Below are 26,611 nucleotides of genomic sequence, written 5' to 3' on the forward strand. Positions count from 1 at the left end.
AAGATTTAGGAGACGCACGTGCGACACGACCGTGGCGAAGTGACGGCGTACGCGACGTGAGTTACCTTCTAAGAAGAGGAAACGGATTCAGAGTCTTGGCCTGAAGAGCTCATTGGATATAACGAAGATTCAAGATGAAGAATCAGATGGATAAATCGGTCGGGCTACGGAATTTGGGTTTGGATCTTAACTGTCAACCGGAACCCGAAGCAGTTAAAATGTAATCCTTCTTCATAACTAAAAATAGTTGTTCCAGTAATCTATTTTCAATTTAACTAAAATATTTTTTTATTAGCTGGTTCTAAAAAAAGTACTAATATTATCCAAGTTCAGATTCTGCTCTCTGATCGATTAGAAAAGTTATAGAATGAGACTTACGTGGTGTAAAAATAAAATGATTAGTCATATAATGATAAATTTTTGTCGGCCAAAAATTCATTTGAAGAACCCAATCATATAATGAAGAATAAGACCCAATTATGTGCAACACAGACAATATATAAATTTTTTTCAGAAAAAACGCCAATAATATATAATGATGATTTTAGAATAATGTTAATAATTTCAGAGGTGAACTGATGATAGATAATGGGCGGCGTCTACTGAATGATTATTCCGGGAAAACCATTCAAAGCTGAAATTATTTGTGTAAAACCCAAAATGATTACTCCGGAAAAACCAAGACACAACACAGGTCCAAAACTACAGATACAAGTGAACCAATCTGCAAAAGCAAAGACTGTAAGAGCATCTCCAATGTAAAACTCCATTTTTTCCTCTAAAATGAAGTAAAAGTGCAAATAGAGTAAAATTGCTCCAACCCTACTTCCATTTTCCACTCCATAATGGAGTGATGCACAAAAAAAAATAGATTACTCCATTTATGGAGTAAATTTCATTATGGAGTGAGATATGGAGTTGGGTTGGAACATTCTTTACTCATATTTACTTTTACTCCATTTAGAGAAAAAAATAGAGTGGGGATGAGATGCCCTAACAATCAAAACACTTCTTCTTTTTGTTTACTTGAGAAAAAAAAACGGCTCATTGACTTGTACTACAAGTCAAGCTATCTGGATTCTCAACGATCTTTGCAAAGTTTGAAGAAAGCAGCCAAATCAGCTCCGTAGACAATACGATGATCTGCTGTCACATTCACCTGGCAACACACAACAAAAGCCAAAGCTTATTTCTATTCACCAAACCCATGAGGCAGATAGATTCTTGACATTCTTAATAGAAACCAACAAAGTCAAATTCAGGCTTACCAGCATTTTGTTTTTCACACTGAAGAACCCATCCTTATCAGCAACTAGAGTTGGTTTCGAAGCTCCAACCGCCATTATAGCACCCTAGAGATTCGAGTTATAACAAAGATAAGTTGGCTGAGTTGTAATCCCTGATCTTGTTGAGACTCATTGAAATTTCATATACCTGTCCTGGAGGAAGAATAGCATCAAATCTATCCACTCCAAACATACCGAGATTAGATAAAGTGAAAGTTCCTGCATGAATACACATGCATCCTTAGCTCAGCACATACACGCTTCTCATTAAAGCATATGAACAGCTACTATTGAAGAAAGTACCAGAGTTGTATTCATGAGGTTGCAATTGCTTGCTTCTAGCTTTCCCCACCAGCTCTTTCCATTTTTGAGATAACAAGTACAATCCAACTCCAAAACAACCAACATGACTCGCACCAATCAGTAAGCGTAGACAAAAACCGTGTTCAACCACAAAGCTACCTACTTTCTACATCTCTCCACTGCATTGATTACCTTATCAGCATCTTGTAGAACAGGCGTAATCAACCCGCCATTGATGGCAACAGCAACCGCAACGTTAATGTTACTATTGTAACTAAAACTCTTCCCATCTTTGCAGCTAGCGTTCACCACAGGATGCTGAGCAAGAGCCATCCTGGCAGCTTTAACCAATAAAGCAGTCATTGTCACACCCTTTGGCTTCACCTGAAAAAGAAAAGAAAAGAGATTAACATTTGCTGATACGAGTATTAGAACAATGTGTATGCGTTTTCATCACCTTCTCGTAGAGTGCGTCGAGTGCATCAGTGTTCACTGGGTAACCAACACGGAACGTTGGAACGGAGAGACTCTCAATCATGTTTTTGGATACTGCTGATTGCATTGCTGTGAAGGGACGAGCTGGCGTCAGGCAATAGAGGAGGCGAGCTAGTGGTGGTAGCTTTAGCTGTTGGTGCTGGTGCAGCTGCAGGAGGAGGAGGAGGAGGAGGCGGTGGTGTCACGGTGGGAGCTAAACCAGCCGCCGCCTCCACGTCGGAAGCCGTGATCCTACCGAATGGTCCAGTTCCAGCAACGGATCCGATATCCACTTTGTGCTGCTTCGCGAGCTTCTTAGCATGCGGCGTCGCTACGGTTTTCCTCGGACCATCTGACGCCGCTGCCGCCGGAGAAGCTGAGCGATCGCCGGAGCGGGGATGAAGTAGCTGGAGGAGGAGATGGAACAACGGCGGAGGAGGAAGGTTTCGAGGCGGCTTTGTTCTTAGCTTCTTCGATTTCAGCCTCAGTCTCCGCCAGCAATCCGATTGCAGCGCCTACCGGAGCTGTTTCTCCTTCTCCGACGACGATCGCGGCGAGATAACCGTCGTAGAAGGTTTCCACGTCCATATCGGCCTTATCGGACTCAACAACGACGACACTCTCTCCTTTAGCGAGTTTCTCGCCTTCGGTTTGATCCAGGAGACGATTTTGCCTTCCGTCATGGTGGAGGATAGCGCCGGCATGAAAATCTCGCGAATCTTGGATCGGATCGTCATTACTCGGCGGCGAGAAGACGGAGAGCGGAAACGACGCGGCGGAGGAAGGGATGGGAGCAGGGGAGACGGAGGAAGCGAATGAAATGGTGGATTTGGGATTGGATAGCGAAGCTGTTGATAAAAACGAAGAAGAAGCCGCCATTGTTGCTATTCGATAAATCACAGTGAGAGAGATCTGAGAGATTTAGAGGAGTGAAGTGGACGGAGAAGACGAGGTCGGAGTTCGTTAAGCGCCTTCACCTACATGTTGTATTCATTAATAAGTTAATAACTAATAAGCCTCGTTGTACCAATGGTATTTGGTAACCGGAAATTAAACCAGCTTATTTCAATTTAAAATTCGGGTTTTTATTAAACCATTTATGGTGGATAACAAGCTGAACTAATTCCCGAGTCGCGCAAGTCGTAGCGAGGGAGAAAGAGGGGAAAACAAACCAACTGATTCCTATCGAGCACAAACCCTAATTTCGACGATCTGATGGAGAACGACAAGCAGATCGAATCTCACCACCGCAAGCACCACCGTTCGTCTTCACCGTCCGACGAGGCCGATAAATCATCGAAGCGGCACAAGCACCGTCATCACAAGCACCACCACAAGCGCCATCACCGACATCACCGTGATAAGAAGCGCGACGATGAGACGGAACTGATGGATGTTACTCCGATTGGAGATAGTCACGGCGGTGAGGATGACGTTGAGGAGGGGGAGATTCTAGATGAAGAAGGGCTCGCCAATGTTAAGACGCCAGATTCCGACGGCGAATCAGCGAAATCAAATCCGATGAATTTCAAGGCGACGATCTGGTCTGTTCCAATCGCTCTTCTTACGTCTTTTTGCTCATAAATTTCCTGTTTATTTGGCTGAAATTCTGTTTGGATGCTGGGATAAGAATGATCTGATGATACCAGAGTTTTTTATCCATACGCAACTTGTAGTAGACCTCAGTATCCAAACATCATTTATGCCTTTACATCAAGCTGAAATTTCCGCTTTATGATAAAAGTTTTGGTTTTTGAGAGTATTCTCTTTAGATAACGTGAGTGTTTCAATGCATATCTAAGAAAGAAGTTGCACTAGGCGTTCAATGGAGACTGATGGCGTTCCCTTGATTTGTAAGAACTGGTTTCGTGATTATGTAGATGCTTTTTTTTTTCATTTTTTTTGTCATGTATGCTCATGAGTTTTGTATCTCATTTATCTCTTTTTCTGATAAATTCTCCGAAAATCTTGTGGCTGTGCTTGCAGACTGTCGATGGGGTTTCTGTTGCTCGGAATGCCGAGACTTCTAATGGTGTTCTAACTCGTGAATCTGAAAGGAAGGACAAGAGGTGGTATAAAGAGTATGGAGGTCCTTCAGACAGAGTTGGTAAGAGAAGTGATGATAATGGGAGGAGCTCACTTTCTTTGGAAAACTCTGAGGAGAAGCGTAAGAATAGTAACTGGTCTCCGACAAACAGCAGGCAGTCTAACGAACTCCGTGCTCGGAGTAGGTCTAGGTCACATGATCGGGAGAGGGAAATGTCAAGATCAAGGCTTGTTGCGGCGGATGAGTTTCCAGTCAGACGGAGACATCATGATCCGAGTAGGGATTATCTATATGACAGAGTTGAAGCAGGGAGAACTGAGGACAGTTATTATCGACGTGGGCGATATGGGGAAGATGACAGGCAATATGGTCGAGAAATCTTGGAAAGAGAAAGAAGTAAGGAGAGGGATATGGTCCGGGAGGGAAGCATACGAGATAAAGATTCAGAAAGAAGTAAACGGAGAGAGAGAGATAGTGAACGTAGGACGGAAAGAGAACGAGAGAGTAGGAGGATGATTGAGGTTGAGCGTGAAAGGCTGAAAGACTATGAACGGGTGCGTAGCATTGATAGGGATAGGAGAAGGGAAAGGGAAAGGGAAAGACGAGGTAGGAGCAGTGATTGGGATAGGAGAAGGGAGAGGGAAGAAGATTATGTTCGAGACAGAGACAATGAAAGAGGTAAGAGTAGAGATAGAACAAGGTATGAAAGTAGAGAGAGGAAGAGAGAAAAGGAAAGGGAGAATGACAAAGATAGGGACAAAGGAAGAGAACTCAAGACTGATAACGAGAAGTATAAAAGTGTTGATGTGGGCAACGGGGAAAGGTATTCTTTCAATAGTCCTAACCCTTGTGAATATTTCATTACAGATGATAAAGCTTTGTTATATTGTGTGGCTCCTAACTATTTTGCGATCACGTCCAGAAATGAGGATGCTCAAAATGATAATGACGAAGGAGTTATATGGAAATCTCCGGAGGAAGAAGAAGAAGAACTAAACAGAATCAAGGAGGAGAGTAGGAAGCGAATGGAAGCCATACTGGAGAAATATAAGAAGAAGCCCGATCAGCAAAACGAACTTTCTTCGCAGGATAAGGGGAAAGGTAATTCCCCATCCTTCATTGCAATCATTATACATAACGGCTTAAGCATGATGTTTCAGATTATTTGTTCAAGTATGGACCTTCGTACTGTGGTTGGAGTTGTAAATAAAATTCTTCATCGGCCCGCTTTTATTTGGTTGTTAAGATGTAGTTCTTGAATCTTGGAAGTCACTTGCGTGTTGTGTATCAGACGACCCCTTAGGTTAACAAGGAACCTGTTCCTCTCAACTTGGAATGCGTGAATGGCTCTTTAGCAGAAAAGCTGCAGTTAGTTTTCAGTAGATTACGTTGATTGATTTCCACATGCACTTGTACAAAAAAATTATTGAGATTTTCAGCTTCCAGGCAGTCTCAGTTAGTTTTCTGTTCGTGGCAGATGATGTTAAAGAAAATGGTGCTCCAGATTCGGCTTCTTCCCCTATTGTCATAGCTGCTAATGCTGATCCAGCAAAGATAACTCGGACATTTATGCTATAGATAGTGATGTTGCCAAAACATCATTAACAACTGGTGCGCCACCTACTATGTTTGGAATTTCTCACCCAGAGAGGACTTTAGCTCCAGCCGGGCTTGGCGAAGGTAGCCCGAAGGTGCGTTCACAAATGAAATATTTTTGTTTCTGTGGTATTGGTTTCGTGTGTGATTGTGAATATTTTTTTGGTTTTATGTTTATATTATAATTGAAAATATATATGTGGTGATGTTTCTCAATCTTATATAATTTTTGTTTCCAGAGTGAAAGATCAGCTGACATGTTTCATGATGATATATTTGGAGAGTCCCCAGCTGCTAATGAAAAAGTGGTATGTAAATCGAATTAGTTGGCATCTTTCATCTTATCGTTCAGTAGCCTTTTATCTGAAATTTCTCTTATCGCCATGAATCTATTAGTCAGATCCTCAGAAAACCTTTTTTCATTTGGTAATAGTTTTTTTGTTATGTAAGGGTTTTTTGTTATGTAAGGTTTTTTTTTGTTGTAGGACCACACGCGAGGGAAAGGTGATGGTGTTCCGATGGTAAGGAGCGGGCTTTATGATAATTGGGATGATGCAGAGGGCTATTACAGTAAGTTTGTTTTCTGTGTGTATTTAGCTACATTCCTACTTATTAATACTAGTTCATACTTCATTGTTTAAGTTTGTGACCATTTCATGCACCTTCTCACCTTTCCAACTCGTAGAAGCTCTTCTGTTAATTTTCATCTTAAAAATATGAGTCTCTTCTACTTTTTAGGCTATCAGTTTGGCGAGCTAATTGACGGTAGATATGAAGTCATTGCTACACATGGAAAAGGGTCTTCCTCTACTGTGGTTCGTGCTAAAGATTTAAAAGCTGGACCAGCTGAACCTGAAGAAGTGGCTATAAAATTATTCGTAACAACGAGACAATGTAGGTGGTGCATTCTACACAGGCCCTGACTTTTACTTCGAGTTCTTTATGCAATATCTGTTTTTTTTTTTCATATATATGCATTTGCAGCTCATTATTATATCTCATTTCGTTTAGGCATAAAGCTGGCCAGACTGAGGTGCAGATATTGAAGAAGCTGGCTGGTTCTGACCGAGAAGACAAGCGCCATTGTGTTCGTTTTCTTTCAAGTTTTAAGTATCGGAATCATCTTTGCTTGGTGTTTGAGTCGCTCCATTTGAATCTTCGTGAGGTCTTGAAGAAGTTTGGCCGCAACATCGGTCTTAAACTCTCTGCGGTTAGGTCTTATTCAAAGCAGCTATTCATTGCCCTTAAACACTTGAAGAACTGTGGGGTTCTTCACTGCGATATAAAACCTGACAACATGCTGGTCTGTTATACGTTTCTGTTGCTTTCTCATACTCCATTAACTAGCTTTTTAACAGTTGACAATTCCTATGTTTGTCCAGGTAAATGAGAACAAAACGTCTTAAAGCTTTGTGACTTCGGTAATGCGATGTTTGCTGGCAAAAATGAAGTTACGCCATATCTTGTTAGTCGTTTTTACAGATCCCCTGAAATCAGTAAGTTTAGATTGCAGTGAGAATTAACATATTTTTGGTTTAATAAGAGAATATTTTATCTATTATTGCTAGAGAATATGTGATTAGAGCTTTTATTTTTTCATGGCAGTTCTGGGGCTCACCTATGACCATCTCTGGATATATGGTCAGTTGGCTGCTGTCTATATGAGCTATATTGTGGGAAAGTTCTTTTCCTGGCGCCACAAATAATGACATGTTACGCCTTCATATGGAACTGAAAGGCCCCTTCCCCAAAAAGATGCTTCGTAAGGTAAGCATTAAAGTAGATTTCCATAGAGAACTAGAACGAAGAACTTAATATGCTTGTACTTATGCTTTCGGTTCAACAGGGAGCATTTATTGATCAGCACTTTGATCATGACTTGAACTTTTACGCTACAGAGGAGGACAATGTTAGTGGAAAGGTAAAACCAGTCCTTATGTTTTCTCTGACACTTCGCAGTTTGAAATCAATTGACTATGAGTAATATGCTATATTTTTCTTTTCAGATGATGAAGAGAATGATCGTAAATGTAAGCCGAAAGATTTTGGTTCAATTATTAAGGTTACCCTGGTGAGGATCCCAAGATGTTAGCTCATTTCAGGGATCTCTTAGACAAAATTTTCATCCTTGATCCCGAGAAGAGGCTGACTGTAAAACAGGCATTAGCTCACCCATTCATCACTAGCAAATGAAACTACGTTGCCGTTTTCTCTTCTCTGTTATATCAGGAAATGCTGCTGTCCTCTGTACATTATACATCTTAATTTTAATTCGAGGTTCTAATCTTTGAACTGTCTCCATCTTCTTTCTGCTGCTTGAGTGCTTTGGTTACAATGTTGGCGTGGGTGGAGTTCTCACCGTTGGCGATTCTCAATGGGAATTTACTGGTTTTATTGTAAGACAACCTGCTAATGGAGCTTTCTTTCGTTATATTCCTGTGTAATCTCATTGCCGACTTTACTCATTGTAGAAATCTATGTTTGGAATCTGAATAAGGAGAGGGCCATTCTGAATCATATTTCAATTATATGGATACCTTCTCATTATTATTTGTGATGTTGGATTGCATCATTTTTCTCTTATGGTCTTCTAGAGGGCCTGACGTTATTTTTCTCCAGGACATCTACCATGGCTTAGCACAGTCCTAAAGTCTTTCAATGCTTTAAAGGCACACAGGAGAAGGTACAATGGTTGTTTATTGGTAGTAAAAACTTTTGCATTTTCATTGGTCTATGGTTTGAACTTGGATGATACTGTTGCTTGAATAGGTTTTAGAGTTTGTCCTCCCTTTTTAACTGTGTTTGTTCGCAGTTTCTTTTGTGATGGTTCATGTTTTGCCTGAAATAGTTGTTTTTTCTTCCTTATCTACTTATCCTTTTTAATATGCAGTTTTCACCTTTTGTTTTTTCCGTAGTTTTCAATTATTTTTTTGTTTTCTGGTGTTTTCACGTGTTTACATATTATCTGATAAACTGTGTTATTGTCATTCCGGAGGTTTGCTTGGAGGAGAGAACCGCGCAAGGAAACAAAATATGAAGGTATGGAGCTTAAATCATATCTCCCTGATTTTTTTCCAACTAGGCCTCTCTTTTTGTTCTATCTCCTTGTGGTTCAGTTCACTAATTGTGACTTATATCTTTTTTTAGGGCCGTACTCTCTCTCTCCTCCTGCAAGTTTGGTAAGTATGTCGCGCTTTGTGTGTTGTGTGCCTTCTCCTGTCATGATATGGCCACAACTTTTTGTTGATGTGGATGTTTCACATTTTTGTCCATAGCATGGTAGAAGTCTTGGAGTTTAATTTATTGATCGGTTCACTTTGGTGGGCTAAGGTTAGTAGTCCGCAAGGGAAAAAATGAATTAGTTAACCTTGCACATATCGTCACTCTTGGTTTGTTTTTTTTGATAACGTAGAAGTTTTGTCAGTGTAGCGGATGCGAGTAGGCCGATTCAGTTTTTGTTCTTGTTAGTGCATAGGGAAGAAGTGAAGATTTGATGTTTTATGTAGTAGATTGAGTCTATAATGCTTAAGATTGTAGAGAGGGTTATAGGAAGAAGATACAACTTTGGCGATGGTTTTGATATTAACTCATGCCTTTTTATGATTAGGTATGTTTTCTTTGTATTTGCTGTCTGGCTGCTATATTTCACGGTTGCCGAGAAGGAAAGAGTGATATATGATGTATCGTTGCAGGGTACTTTTGTCTGTACTGCCAATGTTTAACTCAAGTGTAGTGACAGCATAATTCACAATCTTATTCAAACCATTGGGCATCTATGACAAAATTGGCCATCGCCGTATTGATATGTGTAGTATGACGTGCGTGCCAAGTTAACTTAGCTTCCATAAAACTTGGAGAGAGTAACGTAGAATTGGTTGACATTTTTGGTCCGCAGTTAATCCCTTTCTGCATGCAGTTGTTGACCGAGCCATTTTTCTATACGACAGGTCCGAAACGGCGTATAAATAATTACTATCGTGGGCCTTGGCCCGTTAAAGGCCTGTCGAGGTAATAGTGAGTCGACTTTAAACGGCAACGTTCCTTTCTAGTTTGAAAAACTATACGCTCGTCGTTTCAACGAGTCTCTAAGGTCTGACGGTTGGTCAAACGCAGCGGTTGCGGTTGCGTTTGCGGGAGTTTGCGGATGCGGTGGTTGCGGTTTCTAGCGTTATTAAGCGTTTTGTATGACTGGCACAACGTTTGAAAATTGTTGCGTTTGCGGATCATTTCTGACTGGTTTACCCACCCACATATACTAAAAAAATTAATAAAGAATATTTAATAGACAAAAAAATAATTCTAAAAAATTATGATTAAAAATAATAAACTTAAAATCCAATAACAAAATAATAAATAATAATTAAAAACAATTAAATTTATGGCATGATTATTGTTTCATGCATTCTAATAATCACCAAATATTTTATCAGTTGTGCAACATACTCGAAAAAGTTTGTTCCGAGATGTGGATTTTCTGGATTCATTGTAAAATTTCTTCAAATTATCCCAAAAATTTGCCGATCTTTTTTTTTGATAAGTGAAATAAGTTTGCCGATCTTTTTTTTTGCTACGAAACTTGATATTCTGTTTAAATTAGTCAGTAATGCTGTTATTTTGTAGTTTGGCTTCTCATTAAATATAACCCATACTTAGGGCCTGACTGGTTCAAACGCAGCGGTTGCGGTTGCGGTTGCGGGCGTTTGCGGATGCGGGTGGTTGCGGTTTTTAGCGGTTTTAAGAGATTTGTACGACTGGTTCTGCGGTTAAAAATTGGTGCGTTTGCGGGATACTTATGACTGGTTAACTACTAGATACAGTAGCGGTTAAATAATAAATTAACAATATTTACATTTTATATAATTATAAAAATATCAAAAATCATAATATTATAATAAATATATAAATTATATTTTCAAAGTTATAGTTTTAAATTTTTAAAATTATAGAAAATATTTTTATTTTAAAATTTTATAATATTAATTAAAATATCATAGATATATTTTAGTATTTTTATAATTTCATTTTTAAAAATTTATTGAATATTTTTATTTTTGTATTTATATGGTTTTTAAAAAAAAAGAAAAAAAATTATCCTCCCGCAACCGCCCGCAACCGCAAACGCTAGCTGGAACCAGCTTTTGAATTTAAGAGGTTCGGAGCGGTTTGAAGCGATTTATAGCGGTTTGTATGATTGTTTCGAAACACTGTCAACCGCTACCAACCGCAAAAGCTGCGTTTGCGGGTGGTAGCGGGGAAACCAATCAAGCTCTAAGTCTCAAGTATAAATCACTCTCCCCGACTACGGCTGATACTGGATAATGCAGGGAAGGGACGAGGATGATTCTGGTAACCTCAGCGTCGGTGACATACCTACGTCACTCCGTCCACAACCTTCACACAAAATCGTTACAAATCCGGTGCCAGTTTCGCCGGAGTAGCCAAATCCCCACCGTCGATCTATGCAATCCACGGCAGACAATGGACGGCTTCCAAATACGAACACGAGACAGATCCACTTTATGCTTGGCTCGCCGGAAAGCAGAGGCGGCAACTGTTGAGGCTGAAGATGATCCTCTCCAGGGCATCCTTCGGTATCTACTGTGGACAGCTGAAGCCGTGTACATACTATGGCTCTTCCTTCTTCCTTATGCTCCCGTGAGTGATTCCCTCCAACGTTATACTTCATCTGGTAGTATTGTACAAATCTTGTTTACTAAAAGTCTCTTTGATCAACAGGCGATCCAGTTTGGGCAATTAGTTCAGAGACGGTGAACTCTCTCTTGGGACTTTCGTTGAACTTCTTCTTTATCTTGCCTCTCACAAACTCAGGTCTATTCAGCTTAAAGATTCTATGTTTCTCTGATCATTGTCGATTTTATGATCTCTGATGTAGAATTTTTCTGACAGAACAGTTGGTATTCATGTCCTAGAAGCTCCTGTTCTTCATACTAGTGTTACTCTATTCAACGATCTGCTGAAAAATGTTTACATTTTCTGTTTGAAAAACAAAAAAAAAAAGATGGCTGAAGGGTTATTCAACTTTGTAATAGCTTGGACACTCATGTTTGCTCCATTGCTATACACAGACCGAAAGAGAGATCGATTCAAAAGCTCTCTTGACGTCTTATGGGGTGTTTCACCTCACAACAGTAAGTAACACACACTTGTTTACTTTTGTGTATTAGTTATTTACCTATAATATGATTTGATCTTGTGAATGGAAACAGCGTTTCTGATCCCATACATGGCCATACGGCTCAATGACGCTGACCCAGATGATAAACCGAGCAAAAGGTCTCAACTTGGCGAAGCAATGACCAAAGGTGCGTCGGTAGTTGGTCTCACCGGTGTTACGGTGTGTCTGATATCGACACTGTGGTCTCTTTACGGCCGAGCAGATGGAGGTTTCGGTGGAATAATGGAGAGATGGCAGTATCTGACTGGTTATTTGGATCGGAGAGACTAGCTTACGCTTTTATATGGGATATATGTCTATACACAGTTTTTCAGCCATGGTTGATTGGAGAGAACCTTCAAAATGTGAAGAAGAGTAGGTTGAGATAGTGAGTTATCTTAGGTTTGTTCCTGTTCTTGGTTTGCTTGCATATCTTCTGTTTCTCAATCTTGACGATGAAGATTAAAATTAGTTAAATAACTGTCAGGGTACATGTTTATGTATGTATAAAATATTTATTTAGTCAACGTACTTTATCAAGTTTATTATCCCTCTATTATGTTATGGAAGTTGGAAAAGTTTGTAATCCCATTATTTTGAAAAGAAAATCTTATATTTGTATTGATATTTTTTCTGCGTTTCATATTTTTATTTTACAAAAAAAAGGGGGAAAATCAAATGCCATCAATACAAAAAAAAAAAATTAAATCTATCCAGCAAGAAATAAATAACTTGAAGTTTGTCAAACAAAATCGTTCGTTTCCATCTGACTAAATTTTGATGGAAAAAAGGAAAAAGAAAAGGAAGCTAATGGGCTATTTGTTGATTAAATAACCTTTTTAAAGAATATTCACGGCCCACTGTAATGAATGTTTGAATATGCTAGACGCGAAGAAAAAGCTTTCATTCTCTCTCTGAACAATCTCTCCAGGTCTCGTACTTCTTCATCGATAGAACGCCCGTAGGTGCCAACAATCAGTAAATCCTTTCTCATTTCATCCACTCAAAGGAACATAACAATCCAGATACTACTTACAATTGTTTATGCTGTCGGATTACTACAAAATCTATTGAGATCTATCTTAAGGTTCTCGTCTGATTTGAAATTTTGTTTTTTTATTTGTCAAAGATGAGAATCAAGTATCAAAACACGATGTCAACGATCGAAGAGCCGCTTTACCCCCATCGTAGTACTTATAGACGAGCTAAAGAACGATGATATTCTAAGGCTTAATTCCATCAGACGTCTTTCCACGATTGCTCGTGCTCTTGGAGAAGAGAGGACGAGGAAGAGCTGATCCCTTTCCTCAGTGAGAACAACGAAGACGATGACGAGGTGTTGCTTGCGATGGCTGAAGAGCTGGGAGTGTTTATTCCTTACGCTGGAGGCGTTGAGCATGCGAATGATCTGCTTCCGCCGTTGGAGACTCTCTCGACGGTTGAGGAGAAAGCTGTGGAGTCGCTTTGTAGAGTTGGGACGCAGATGAGGGAGAGTGAATTGGTTGATCATTTCTTACCACTGGTTAAGGTTAGACAAGGAGGAGGAGAGCAGAACTCTTTGTGTTTAATTTTTGATGTTGGTAAGTGGTTTACTTAGTCTGAAGCTCCCAGTGTTTTGGAATAGGCAACCGATTATCTCTCCGTAGTGGTTGATGTAAGTCGTCTGATATAGTTAGTTGTCTTGGTTTGTGGCTATGCCCGTGAGCGTCCATCTTAGTCTCATTATGTCATCATCGATTTCAGTATTTGGTTTTTTGATGTTATTCGAATGGCTTACTTAGTTTTGTGAAGGTTAGTGTGACCCAGCTAATAGGCGGTGGTTAGGCCTCTTATAGAGGACTAATGTTTAGGCAGGGGCTTAGACCGATTTGCTGGCACGTAGACCGATTTTTAGAACTCTACATCATCCAGCAAATTCATGTTGGTTGTTTGTTACCATTTTCTTAAAGTAGTTGTTTTGGTTTGTGGTTGTGCATGTGATCGTCCATCTTTTGTTCTCTTTACTAAAAATTTTGCATAAGGTATCGTTGAAATAAGAGATATCTGAAGATTTCACTCCATGTTTAACAGAGACTTGCAGCTTGAGAATGGTTCACAGCTAGAATTTCAACTTGTGGGGTTTTCCATATTGCATACCCAAGCGCCCCAAATACGTTGAAGACCGAGTTAAGATCAATTTATACCTAGCTCTGTCAAGATGATATGCCAATGGTGCGGAGAGCTGCAACAACCAATCCGGGAAAGTTGTTGCTACTATTGAATCAGCGCATTTGAAGACTGGCATTATGTCTATGTTTGATGATCTTACTCAAGATGGTAATTTCTTATCTGATGATTTGCTTCACACTCTAGCTTTGCTTGTTAAAGCATGCATTTCTTAATTTTCCATTTTTGCTCTCATATCAGATCAAGATTCGGATTTGAACAAAAAAAAAAAAAAAAATCAGATCAAGATTCGGTTAGATTATTGGCAGTTGGGTTTGCTGCTCTTGGGAAATTGTTGGAGCCACAGGATTGTGTCGCACACATTCTTCCCTGATTGTTAATTTCTCTCATGTAATTTTGCATGTAAAACATATAGGCTTTTACCCTGATTATCTTTGAAAAATCTACAGTAATGAGATGTTTAAAATTAGTACTTTTGTTACTGAGCAGGACAAGTCCTGGCGTGTGCTTTATATGGTTGCAAACCAGCTCTATGAGCTTTGTGAAGCTGTGGGACCTTAACCTACTAGGTAAGGATGTTTTGTTAGACCTAAATGCTGGTTGTCTTTAGCCTCATGGGATAACATTAAATTATCTTTAATGTTTATTGATCTATCTTGACGATGCCCTTTACTTCTTCTTAATACTATTTACTTTACCTTATATATTAAGGACGGAGCTGGTGCCTGCATATGTGCGTCTACTCCGTGATAATGAGGCTGAAGTACGCATAGCAGCTGCCGAAAAAGTTACCAAGTTCTGTCGGATCCTAAACCCTGAACTTGCTATTCAGCACATTCTCCCATCTGTAAAGGTACATGCTTAAGAAAAACCCATTGTGCTCAAAGTTATTACATAAGGTATCCCTATTACTAATAGTTTCTTGTAATTCAACCTGTAGGAACTATCATCTGACTCTTCTCAGCACATCAAGTCTGCATTGGCCTCAGTTATAATGGGAATGGCTCCAGTCCTGGGTAAGGTAAGAGCGTTTGCAAATATACAACATGTGTTTGACTCTACTGTGGTGGAAGATGTTCTTGGAGAAAGAAAGTTGCAGATTTTGACTTTACATTGATTTTCATTGCAGGATGCAACAATTGAGCATCTCCTTCCAATCTTTCTTTCTCTTTAAAGATGAGTTTCCAGATGTATGCTTGAACATTATCAGCAAACTTGACCAAGTGAATCAGGTTTGTTATTGACCATGCTACTCTTTTTAACTTGACCTCATCCTTCTTTGCTTGTTGATGATTCCAATTTTCTATATTTGGCAGGTTATTGGGATTGATCTACTGTCACGGTCCTTGTTGCCAGCAATTGTGGAACTTTTTGAAGATAGACACTGGAGAGTAAGACTTGCTATAATCGAGTATATCCCTTTGTTAGCAAGTCAGTTAGGTGGTGGCTTCTTCGACTCTTTGCATGCAATGGTTACAAGACAAGGTTTTGCTTTCTCTCTCTCTATCCTTTACTGGGGAAAAAGTATTAGATTATCCAACAAATGAAACCCTTTTTGCGGTTGCTCTCATCAGGTTCACTCGATCCGTGATGCTGCTGCAAACAATCTGAAGCGGCTTGCTGAAGAGTTTGGTCATGAGTGGGCAATGCAACATATAGTTCCTCAGGTTTGTCTACAATCTTTGCAACTTAGCAAAAATTAGATTCAATTAAACGTTTTTAATTAATCTGCAGTTTCTTGAGATGATTAACAACCCTCACTATCTATACCGTATGACCATTTTGCGTGCGGTTTCTCTTCTTGCACCAGTGATAGGCTCAGAGATCACATGCTCAAAACTCTTGCCCGTGGTAATCACTGCATCTAAAGACAGGCAAGTTCTCACTATAAATTAAGACTCATAATCATTGTACTTTAAACATCTTAAGTATAATAAACAAGGTTTTTTTATTTACCACAGAGTTCCAAACATCAAATTCAATGTCGCTAAAGTGCTTCAGTCCCTCATTCCAATAGTGGATTAATCAGTAAGTAAATAATCTAATCACTTGGAACATTCATTTGGTTTGCGCAAAATCCATATGGTTTTGTTTTATTTTTGGGTTGGTGGTGAAATTTAAAAGGTTGTAGAGAACATGATTCGTCCAGGGCTTGTGGAGCTAAGCGAGGATCCAGATGTTGATGTAAGATTTTTTGCAAACCAAGCTCTTCAATCTATTGATAATGTGATGATGTCTAGCTAAAGAAAACACACTTTTAGATCTTGTCTGTCTCTGGCTGGTTTTCTGTTTGATGCAAAAGTTGTGAAATCTCGAGACTTTGTAACGTATGTAGTGAGAGAGAACTTTTGTGTTCTGTTTTTATTACACACAAGTCTTGCAACTAGTGTGTTCACTTTTAGTTTTGTTTTGAAAACTTCTTCAGTTAATGAACATTTTTCGCAGTGTGTGTATTTTTCAATTACAATACACTAGATCCTTTTTCCGCGCATAGCGCGGATGATATATTTAAAATTGTTACATTTATCATTTTTATTTGTATGTGAGTTTTTATATATTAAATTATATATAACTAATTTTTTTAATTTGATTTTTTTTTATATTTTTATTTTGAATTAAGTATTTCTATTATATGTAACACAATTAACTAACAAAATGTGAAGAATCAAGTCCGAGATTTTAGAGTTATGTATAAAACATAAATTATCTTAGTTTAAAAAATCGGAATCTCATCTCAAATAAATAGCCTTAAATATTTTTTATTTAATTTTTAATTACAATGTGATCTATTTTGATTGGATATGTCTTTTAAAATAAATTTTGGTTTGTTATATTATTGAATCATTTTTTAACTTAATTTTGATTCATTTTTGTTTGTTTGGTGCTTTGCTGTATATTAGTAATTACTACGCTAGTTATTGTGAATTTTATGTGCAGTCTATGTAACCAAAAAATATGACTTGCATAACTAACATTAGAAATTTGACTGTGCTTATTGTCGTTGTAATTTACAGTTGCATGTTTATGTTTGTGCTGTTGAGCTTGTAGTAGTTTCATATATTGAAAGTTTGTAATTAGTTTAGGAAAACTGAGTTAGTTAAAGGTGGTGAAGTGTTTATGTTGGAAACCAAAATAAGACAATAATTGGTCTTGATTCCTCTTTCTTTGGGGTGTTGCATGAGTCAAACTGTTTAAAAGTGGGTATGTGTCACAACATGTGATACAATATAGAGAATATAAACCAACATCAATCGTCCAGTGTGTAGACAGGAAAAAAGTAGACACTTGTTGCATAGAAACTAAGCTACATGTGTTTTAGGGTAGAGAACTTGAATATTCAATTTGTTACCGATGGTAAAATTATGCAAAAGGTAATCTATAATCCACATAATTAGTGGAGTTGTAGGGGAAAATGCATATTATTCCTGTCTCATATTCTGACTACAAAGCATGGATGTATATCCTCGTTGCAATATAAAAACTAATATCCTCGTTTCCCTATTTCCGAACTGGACTCCATGACTTCTTTAATCTTGAGCTCAATATTGAGTGTGCTACGCGCGGTTTGTTCGTTCATAATTTTAATAATAAATACATCTCTGTATTAATAAAATATAAATTTAGAAAAAAAATGTTTCAAATGCACTTTACGTTGTCAATAGTGTATTTATAAGGTAATAGTAGTAAACTGTGAATTTAAAAGAAATTATTTTTGTTTATTGAACTTGAGTGGCTAAAATTTGTGGAAATAGAAAATTCAAATAATATAATTATAATTGAAATTTAAAATGCTTTTAATATGTGTGAAACTCCAAAAACCTAAATTAATACTTGAAAAATTAATAACCACTATAAATTGAAAAAAACTTGTGAGTTGAGCTAATATAAATATGACACAATTTAATAAGATTAAATTTTTGGAAAACTTTATGTAAATATATGCATAATATAAATATAAATTAAAAATTAATGTATAAATATGATATGAATATAACCAATATATTGTATATTTTGTTTTCTATTCACAGTAAAGTTTATATTTAGTTTTCTTAATATTTCTAAATATTTTAATCTTATTTTTCATTACACTTAAAATCAATTTACATTTATTGTATACCCTATATAATCGAATAAGAACAATATAGAATTTCTATTTAAAAAATTTAATCAATACATATACCGTGAAATCATATGTTCTTCATATATTTAATTAAAACATAGTAACATACATTAAAATATATAAATTTAAAAAGGATATTTTTGTAAATTAATAAAATATGAGAACCCTAACATTATTAATTTATTGAGTTTTTTACTGCAAGTTTTTAATGGAGGAAGTATAAATTAAACCTCAAGGTTTAAAATAAATGAATTTTATTTTTGTGTTATATTATATCATTTACTTGTTTTGATATAATATTTGGAAAATTAGACTGAAATGTTTTGAAAGATAATTTTTTTGTTTAGAATATCATTAATTTATATAATTTATATGTAAACATAGTTACAGTTTCTATTAATCTTTTGGTAATCATGTTTAAAATTTATTAAGAGTTAAAATACTCTATATTTATAAAAGTTTTAATATTTTTATTAATTTTGTATATCATATATTTTTATGCATCATCTGATTTAGTTTAAAATTATTATTTAAAGAATAGGTTGATAACCTTAATTTCATATACATACATATTTTCGTAAATGTGTGATCCTTTTGAATATTTAAATCTGCAAATTTTAAGACCAATAAAGATGATTAAATAAATCTTTAATTTTGAAGCTATAATCTTTTTTTCAATAATATATTTTGGTATTTATTATTTTGTAAATAATGTTTTACAGTATGATAAAAATGTGAATTATGTAGGAGGTTTAAATATGAACTTTGTATGTTAGCGTAGAAATATATCTATATTATTAAAACTGAAATATTTTTTGTCATGTTTGGAAATATGGATAACATTATAAATGAAAATTGTTTGAAAAAGAAGTATAATGTCATTTTAGTAATTTCATTAATATAATTACATTAATTGTATTTCCATATTTCAATCAGTTTAACAATTTCTTTAATTATATTACCTTAACAATACATCACATCATTAATTATATTACCATAATAATAATAATGCATCTTTTTATTTATTAGTTAATCAACATTAATTTGTGCCAATATAAAATAAAAAATAAAAAATAACTGAGTTTTGCATATGGTTAAACTTTCAGTTTAGTTTGTTTTACTAAAAAAAATATTTTAGTTTCAATCGATCTGGAAAATTACTTAGAAAAAAACATAATTCAAAAATGTTTTGTGAATAAAATAATAACTTAAATCAAAATAATAACATTGTGTTATATTTATTGTCACTTAATTTTTTACTGATATAATTATTTTACTAAATAAAAAATTCTGTCTATTTTACTTAATTTAGCCAAACACATAGAAAGAGTCTTTTTATTATTTTATAAAATAAGTTAGGCATGAACATTAGATCCATTTAGGGACATGTTGTTTTTTCCGTATCTTTTTTTTTTAATTAGGCTCTGTTTGAATATTATAAATTTATGTGAGGATTTTGAGTTGAGTCATTTGGGTATGGATGAGTTTGGGTCTAGATGAGTTTGGTTCTGGTGTATATGAACCTAAAAATATCTAGATAACAAATGTATCTGAACGGGTTCAGATATTTGGAATAAAAATAACCATATTACCTTATTATCCGATTCGGTCGAGATCTTTTGAATACAATTAGTTATATTACGATTCATCTAAAATATATAACATTATTTATGAAAAATAAATATCAATATATAAAAATGTAAGAATCAATATCCGCGTGGATCAATCTCTAGTTTCCATTATTATTCTAGACTCTTAAGTTAATTATTAAACCGCTTAAGATGGAGTTGGAATAGCTAGAAGCAAATCAGAAATTTTATATTAAAATTTAAGCAATCTCAAAATGCATTGATTAGTGATTCTCTAACATAAATTGATCTTTACACAAACTTATTTGGTATAACACTATAAATAAACTATGGACAAATCTAATGGTATGTTAATAGACATGAGGTAACAATTAAAAAAAAAATTGTAATGCGATTTAATGAGCATAATCAAAAGCCATAAACACATCTGTTATTTTTACAATCTTTCAGACTTAATTTGCTTCAGGAACTGTACTTCTAATGAAATAGAACGCAAAATCATATATAGTAAGAAGTGAAGATCTCGTAATGCTTTAATCATTCTCAACAGCCTAATACTGTAACTGTAAAACTATGAGAGACTCAGAAAATTATGATCAGTAGGGAAAGTGATGTTTGCTTCTCTTACCCCAAGTATGGATCCACATTCAGAAGCTTTCCCCTCTCAAGCTGTTTTAAATCGTTACGGAAAGACTAACAAAAAGGTATAACTGTGAGCACGTGGCCAGTTCATAAAACAAACAACAAAGCCAATAAGACACAAAGAAGCAGATTCTTGTCGGCTGCAGTTTTTGAATATAGTGGTATTCTTCTATGTACTTCTCTATTCTCCAAGCATCAGGATCAGAGAAGTTCATTCCATAAACCTATGCGCATACTGTCGGATTTAACTTCTCTTAATCAAAGGATGCGAGAAGTTCATGTACTGAGCATACCAATGGAACAAACCGGCATAAGTCTCTACAGCCCCCATTCACTTTCCTGTCCATATCAATCTCCCAATGCCCCGTTAAATCCTTCTGCACAACCACATCATCGTCCAAGAGAAGTATCCTATGCAGCTTCAGCTTCAGCTTCAGGTAAAGAGAATGTCAAGTGCTTCAATAGGAAAATTTGTGAATTTCTAAACTACATCTTCAGGGTATCCTTCGGCGCATTCTCGAGCTTGTTCTCAAGAAAGAAATTCTGAAGATTAGGAGACTCCAGTGGCTTCACATAGGCACACACGAAGAGTTCAAAAACATATAGTCCTCCAAAGCTTACCCTTCTACATGAGATCCATTATAATCCTTCAGCTTCAACATAACCTGCATCGCCCCAAGATTAGTGACGACGTGTAAGACATGTTTCCATGGCCTGCATTCTTCATAGCAGATTTCACCACCACTGACGCTGCAATCACATTTTCAGGACAGATGGCGTAGCTGAAGATTCTGATCCTCAAGCTCCGGTGATCTAGCTCATTCTCTATTTCCCTCTTCCATAAACCTCCTCGCAAACCAATTAAACCATCCAGGTTGTTGATATCGCTATTACTGCCCCCAACTGCTTTCTTTCTAAATATATGTTCAAATCACTTAAACGTTAGCTTTGTGTCTCAGAGACAAACACAATCACAAAAACAATCTCAATATCAAAAACAGTTATAATAGGAATCACTACGTCAGCAGCAAAAAACAATTCAAACACACATATATATATATTTTTTCATTTGTAAGTGAGCCCAGACATTGAAAACTCACTGGAAGTGACTTTAAGTGGCAGGATCAGGTAATAATTTTTGTGGGCTGTAGAGAATTTCTTACCGTGCTTTATCTTGCTTGATTGTCAAATAGATTTTTTCGATGGCTTCTTGTGAACAGGTCATAATTTTAGAAGGTGTCTCTGAGGGACATTTAGGTAAACAGCTGTAGACCTTCCACTTCCCTTTAGAAGTGTTAACCATCAGTGGATGTGCTAATAATGTAAGAAATGTTCTATTAACTGAAATAAAGTCATTGATCTCTGTGACGTGATCGTTAGCTAAATGACCTAAACCTGGAAATTTTCTCATCTATTGCACATGCTCAATAGAGAGAACATTTTCTGAAAGCAAACAAACATTTTTAGAGAAACTGGATTGCAGGAGACACGTACCAGAAGAGGAAGAGCAATCCAAGAAGAACTTCCAAGCGTTATTGAATCTTTTTGGGTGACAAATTAATCAACATAGATGGGATTGGATCGAAACCCTAGACCCGATGGGTAACATGTCCAGGAACTGAAAGCTCTATATAAAAGGAGACGAAAGGAGTAACGAACATAATTGATTAATAAAAGTGGGTCGCAGTAAAGGCGAATTACAAAGAGCCGAAACGGTGACGACGAAATGGAAGAGTCGGAGACGATTAACCATCAACCCTTCAGAGTTCAGACGAAAATTGGTATAGGAGAGATGGGTTTGATATGGGCCATTAGAAATGTATTGGCAACCCACAAAAAATAGCCCAGATTTAAACTGTGTAAAGTAGAGCCGATTTGACGTAGCACAATAGAGCTTCATGATTGGATGATTATTTTAATGACGTGGACACTCTCTCCTTTGAGGATATGTTACTTTTAGTATTGTATAGATTACAATTGTCATTCTTATTCTTGCTTCTTCTTATATAAGGGTAGGGTATGATGGTTTCTCTGCTACTATCTGCAAACGCCGCAAAAACGCAGTTTTTGCAGTTGGTAGCGGTTGTTAGCGTTTGCAACAATCGCTCTAAACCGTTTCAAACCGCTCTAAATCTCATAGATTCAAAAGCTGGTTCCAGCTAGCGTTTGTGATGCGGGAAGATAATTAAAAAAAACAATATAAATACAAAAATAAAAATATTCAATAAAAAATTCAAATTGAAATTATAAAAATAGTAAAATATATCTATTATATTTTAATTAATATATATATATATATTTTCGAGTATATATAAAAAAAAAAAAAAAAAAAAAAGTATGTCTATATTTACAATTTCGGTTTTAAGTATATTCTAGTAGACTCTGTACATTATTTCTGTATTTTCTTCTCTGTATTTTATTACTACTATCTACAAAATAATATACAGAGTATATCTGTTAACAAGACTCGCGAAAAAGCTATGCAAGAATCTCGAGAAAGAATCCAACCGACAATGGCGGGACCCACATGGGACCCACACGAAGACTTCTGCACAAAACAACAACAGTTTTTGACAGCAATGTCGGCACCACTCAAGACTCAACACGTATTAAATCAAGTGTCGGCACCACTAGAAGACGACACGTTGCAAGACTTTATTCAAGCACTCTTTGCCTATAAATACGTAATTATGTTCAAGGAAGAGGGCACAAGCAAATTTCACTCTCAAAAAACCTTCACTCTCTAAAAGCTCTCCCTCCTCTCTAAAATTTCCTGTGTTTTCTAAGTTTTAAGTTTGTAATTTTGTATCAAAGATTGTATCACAACTCAAGATAAATAAAAGTAAGTTTTAATCATATTCTGTGTACAACGCTTAAATTCTTATAAATAGCAAATTCTAAAATTTTGTATATCAAAATAGTAATAACGTTACAATAATTAAAACATTATTAAGGAATCATTATATTAAAATGGTATCAGAGCCAAACGATTATTCAAACGATGCAATTTGTTTAAAGGTTTTAGAAACAAGATTTCTGTGTATTAATCTGATTTAAACTTGTCAAGATAAGATCCTCACCATCTAAAGAAACACTGTTACTGTAGGTGTTCCAGGCAGCAAGTCCAGAGAAGGCAGTAAGACCGTTGGTAAACCTCAGTTGTGTCCATTAGAATCGGTTAGTATCTCTTCTATAATGAGTTTAAATATAGATTAAATCATGGCGTCTTCGTTTAGAAAACTTTTTAAATCAAAAAATGCATCAACCTCTTCAAATTCAACAATTAACTCAAGAGAAATTATGTCAAAAATAACAACGTTAATCAAGAAATATCAAGAGATCATTTACCGCATATTAATCCAGAACATATATATCAAATAGGAACTTTTGATTTTAAAAAAGCTTATTCAATTAAAGAACATGAGCAAACTTTGTCTACAAAATGAATTTGAAGAAATTAAGTTATTATCTTCTCTAGCTTTGGAAAAATATAAGCAAAAAGGATTTAATTACATTCATTTTGGTCTAATCCAAATTGCTATAAAACCCTTATCAAGAACAGGTATAGACTCGCCAATATTAATGTTATTAAGAGATAAAACTCTCTTAAAATTTGAAGACTCTCTTTTAGGAGCAGTACAATCAAATTTATGCAATGGTGCTGTATATTTTAATTGTGCCCCTAACTTTCAAGTAAGCTTGCATGACCCAACCATACTCAATACTTTAACTTTAATGTACATTTACCTGAAATAAAATTTCAAAATGAAAGACATGGATATCTTCTACTTTATCGAGTTTATTTTAAGCAATCAACTTCTGAGTTTAACCCAAGATGTCTATTACAAGATGATAAAGGAGAAACAACAATTCTAGCAGTCCATAGTAAAGATACACCAACAGCTACATACACACCAAAGCAATTAAAATGGGATGAAATAACTATTCCAGATCAATGGAAAATTGAAATTACTCAACCGCCTAGAATTTTGAGCAAAAGAATATATCCAAAATAATTGAGCAGAAAGATGGAAAAATATTATTAAGGTTTGGATCTTATAGGGATCCACTTCCACCTAGAATAAGTTCGTATCATTCAAGAGCCTCTTTTTCTGAATATCGTACGGGTCAATCCAGTACAAATTCAGAAACGGAAAGTGTAAATCAAAATACTAAACAAGATGAACCGATAAGATTTAAAGCACCAATAGCAGAACCAGATCAAGATGCATATCCAACATCACCTACTCCATCAGATTTTAGATCAATAAATGTTATAACTAAAAAATACGAAATTGATAAACAATATATAAGAGAAGACTTTTATTCAAAAGAAAATGAAGAAAAACGAAGTTGGTATTTTAAAACTTTCTCTAAACAACAAACCAATGAGTACAGAGAAAAATGGTATGATTGTATGATACTAAAAGAAATGAATATTCCATTTTTCGTATGGTTTGAAATTTATTCAATAGCTCATAATATCAATTATCCATTCAAGACGATTAATGCGAGTGTATCATTAAGCCAAGTATGGGAACAAGTGGATGGAAATAAAATTAAAGCAATTCATCCACCTTTAAATGATTTAAAGATAAATACTTTAAACCGACAAATTTTAGCTACACCCTTTAAAACTGGAGCTAACAAAGATGATAAAGAACCAGTATTAATGCAAGATATTAAATCTATATAAACAGAACAATTATCAAAGTCAAATACTACATACAATTTCTAAACAGATAGATAGCATTGATAATAAAATAAATATTAATGAAAAAGGAAAAGTGGACCAACACACTCAACACCCTTTCTCATCAACGACCTACCCAATCTTTAACCAACAACAAGACAAATCAAATTTCCTGAAAATGAAATTTTAAAATCAATTTCGACCAGATTAGACAGGTTAGATAAAGGAAAAGGAATAAACACTATAGATGAAGATGACAATGAATCTATCCAAACCTCCTCACAATCAGAAAACGATATACAAGAAATAAATCGAATAAAAATAAATCAAGAAAACCATATTATCCTAGGCATACTCCACCTGATTTATTATTTGAAGAACATCACAAATATACTAGTAAAGAATACTCTGGAGAATGTATATACGAATGGAATATAGATGGACGATCAGAATATGAAATGCTAAATTTATTTCAAGAAATGGTAATGGCTACAATGGCTTACAAAGGTAGAGGAAATAATGATCAACAATCATGCATTTTGTTAGTATCTGGATTTACTGGAGCATTAAGATATTGGTGGGATAACTCATTAGACGCAATTACACAAAGAATCTATAATTAATCATGTTGAAATAAAACACAAGAAGATGAAGAAGGATTTATGAATGATATAGAAGTACAAAACGCAGTAGAAGTATTATACATACTTTAACAATGCATTTTATTGGAAATCCTAAAGAAGAATTAGAAAGTAAAAAAATTATATTAACAAATTTAAGGTGTCCAACATTAGGAGATTTTAAATGGTACAAGGATGTTTTTATAACAACATATTCCAAAGAAACGATGTAATCAAGCATTTGGAAAGAACGGTTATCTCAGGATTACCATCTTTCTTTGCAGAAAGAGTAATTGGTAAATTAAAAGAGTATTCAGGAGGACAACCAATCCCTTGGAATACGATTACTTACGGACAATTATTCGCATTTATAAAGAAAGAAGGATTAGCTATATGTCAAGAACATAAAGATAAAAAACGAAATGATAAATTTAAGTTTAAAATAACTATGGGATCATTCTGTGATCAGTATGGCTATAATCAACTTAACCCTCCATCAAGAATTAAAACGACTAAAGCATAGGCATAATAAAACTAAGTATTTTCATAAAAATAATAAATTTAATAAAAAATCAACAAATCAATACTATACAAAGAATAATAAGCACAAATCAAATAATAAGCAGAAAATAGTATGTTGGAATTGTAAAAGACCTGGACATAAATCCACGGAATGTAAATGAAAAAAAGAAGATAAATGAAATATTTCAAAATCAACCAGATATACAAGAAAAATTAACTAACTATTATATCAGAATCAGAAATCAGAAGAATCGAGTAGTGATAACTCTATAGATGAGATAGAAATATTAGTGATACTTCAATAGAATCACAAGAATTGTCTGATAATCTATGCAATTGTAAAATTATTAACGTTATAACAAGCAGAATTGATAAACA

At 35.5% G+C, this 26,611-nt stretch overlaps 1 protein-coding gene and 2 pseudogenes across 1 annotated transcript; 2 read left to right on the forward strand and 1 right to left on the reverse strand.

Annotated features, from left to right (window-relative positions):
* Nucleotides 1-741: 741 nt before the first annotated feature.
* On the reverse strand, nt 742-3,055 carry LOC125594554 (annotated as a pseudogene).
* Nucleotides 3,056-3,163: 108 nt separating this feature from the next.
* LOC106415129 (serine/threonine-protein kinase prpf4B) lies at nt 3,164-9,505 on the forward strand. The gene is given in 22 exon segments (XM_048770711.1): nt 3,164-3,567; nt 3,570-3,607; nt 4,050-5,211; nt 5,588-5,656; nt 5,659-5,801; nt 5,946-6,014; nt 6,192-6,276; nt 6,445-6,570; nt 6,573-6,600; nt 6,718-7,013; nt 7,089-7,202; nt 7,312-7,332; nt 7,335-7,388; nt 7,391-7,473; nt 7,553-7,627; nt 7,713-7,734; nt 7,737-7,763; nt 7,766-8,102; nt 8,326-8,389; nt 8,702-8,745; nt 8,854-8,885; nt 9,399-9,505. Coding segments are annotated over 18 exon segments (2,835 nt in total). The 5' UTR covers nt 3,164-3,278; the 3' UTR covers nt 7,900-8,102; nt 8,326-8,389; nt 8,702-8,745; nt 8,854-8,885; nt 9,399-9,505.
* Nucleotides 9,506-12,889: 3,384 nt separating this feature from the next.
* LOC125594555 lies at nt 12,890-16,500 on the forward strand (annotated as a pseudogene).
* The last annotated feature ends 10,111 nt before the right edge of the window (nt 16,501-26,611 follow it).

This window comes from Brassica napus, assembly GCF_020379485.1.
Source record: "Brassica napus cultivar Da-Ae chromosome A9 unlocalized genomic scaffold, Da-Ae chrA09_Random_18, whole genome shotgun sequence".
In the NCBI taxonomy this organism is placed as follows: domain Eukaryota; kingdom Viridiplantae; phylum Streptophyta; class Magnoliopsida; order Brassicales; family Brassicaceae; genus Brassica; species Brassica napus.